The 1,422-nt window shown below is 21.4% G+C and overlaps 1 protein-coding gene across 1 annotated transcript in view; it reads left to right on the top strand.

The window, feature by feature from the left end:
• Positions 1 to 266: 266 nt before the first annotated feature.
• LOC113371271 (adenylate cyclase type 8-like) overlaps positions 267 to 1,422 on the top strand; it is a 35,279-nt gene continuing 34,123 nt past the window's right edge. Inside the window, 1 exon segment of the mRNA XM_026611905.1 lies at positions 267 to 286. Coding sequence (XP_026467690.1) covers positions 267 to 286 — 20 coding nt within the window.

The raw sequence follows: 1,422 nt of genomic DNA, 5'->3' as shown, positions 1-1,422 counted from the left end.
TATTGCTGCAAATTTTCAAGAATTAAAACTTTTTGCTCATCTACGAATTTATTTTTTTTAAATCAGTCGACTTTGAGATGCCCTCTTTTTAAAAATGTACTAAAGTGTGTTAGTAAATTTGACCAAAGTTGGCGCAAATTTGTATGTTATATACATACAAAACAGTTTTCGATAGAAATAATCCGTTGTTAGGGTCATAATACAATTTGACCAATTTTTTAATAAATTTAAAGAAAAAAATATTTTTTCATTATTTTATTTAAGAAATGGCCCGATTCGCAAAATAGTAAGTAAAAAGATATTTCAATATACTTTTTTTTGAAATTATAAAACTTTGAGAGTGTACATAAAAATTTAATATGTAATAAGAGTGTTCCTAGATGTAAGAATGCAGATAGATGTTTATAACCTATGTAATATAACATACAGTATTTTTGTAAATATTCTCTAATAATTTAGTAATATGTTAAAATCAAAACAAGATTTTATTAGACGCAGTGGGTGCATTATGCATTTTATTTCATAAGTAAAAGTTGAGTTTCTATCTCAAGTCGAAATGTTTCTTCTATCTTTAAAAGTGTCTAATTTAATTAAATAATACAACATGATCATAAAACCAAAATATATATATATATATATATATATATATATATATATGTATATAGTATTTGTTTTCAGAAAATTTTCATTTTATTCTAATTGCACAAAATAATTGATATAAGTTCCAACAGATCTGGTGAAAAGATCTGTCGTAGTATATTGAAATTTAATATATAATATAGTTGTCATTATCATTTGCAATCTCGAAATTTAATTTTAATATTAGCATTTTTTTCATTTAATTTAACTCCACAAAACGAAAATTTTTCAATTCAAACAGCTTACCTTACCGATAACTCTTTTGAGTAAGTAAATGATTTTAAATTGAAATATCATTAGAAAATAACTATTTATAACCATAAACATTCAATTATTTTTAATTTATTATAGTAAATATAATTAGGTGCTATTAAGAGTAAATAAATCTTTGTATAATGTTAAATTACTATTATAATATTAAAATGGATAAAAAACTTACTACTTATTAATAATATTAAACATTATTTTGAATCTTTTAAATGCTTTTCATCTATTGGTTAAAGATGAAATTGGTTCAAGCATATAATTATTTTCTTATCTATGCCTATGTTATGTTATATTATATTTAAAAAAAGTTTTCATAAACCAACTGTAATTGCCATTAATTTCATCATCAAAAAATAGTCAAATAATGTGACTAATATATAAATATCTATAAACATGATTGAGTTTAAATAAAATAGGTCAATTTTTTAAAAGTTTTAAAATTAGGGTCAATTAATTTTTATATAGTATTTATTTACTTTTGTTACCTTCCGGTAGGGTAAGTTCTCTCGAAAACTT

The sequence above is a fragment of the Ctenocephalides felis genome, unplaced genomic scaffold, assembly GCF_003426905.1.
Source record: "Ctenocephalides felis isolate EL2017-DRISC unplaced genomic scaffold, ASM342690v1 CF-g0.4_SCAFFOLD_01492, whole genome shotgun sequence".
In the NCBI taxonomy this organism is placed as follows: Eukaryota; Metazoa; Arthropoda; class Insecta; order Siphonaptera; family Pulicidae; genus Ctenocephalides; species Ctenocephalides felis.
Note: the sequence above shows the minus strand (reverse complement) of the source record. Positions and strands in the feature narration are given on the sequence as shown.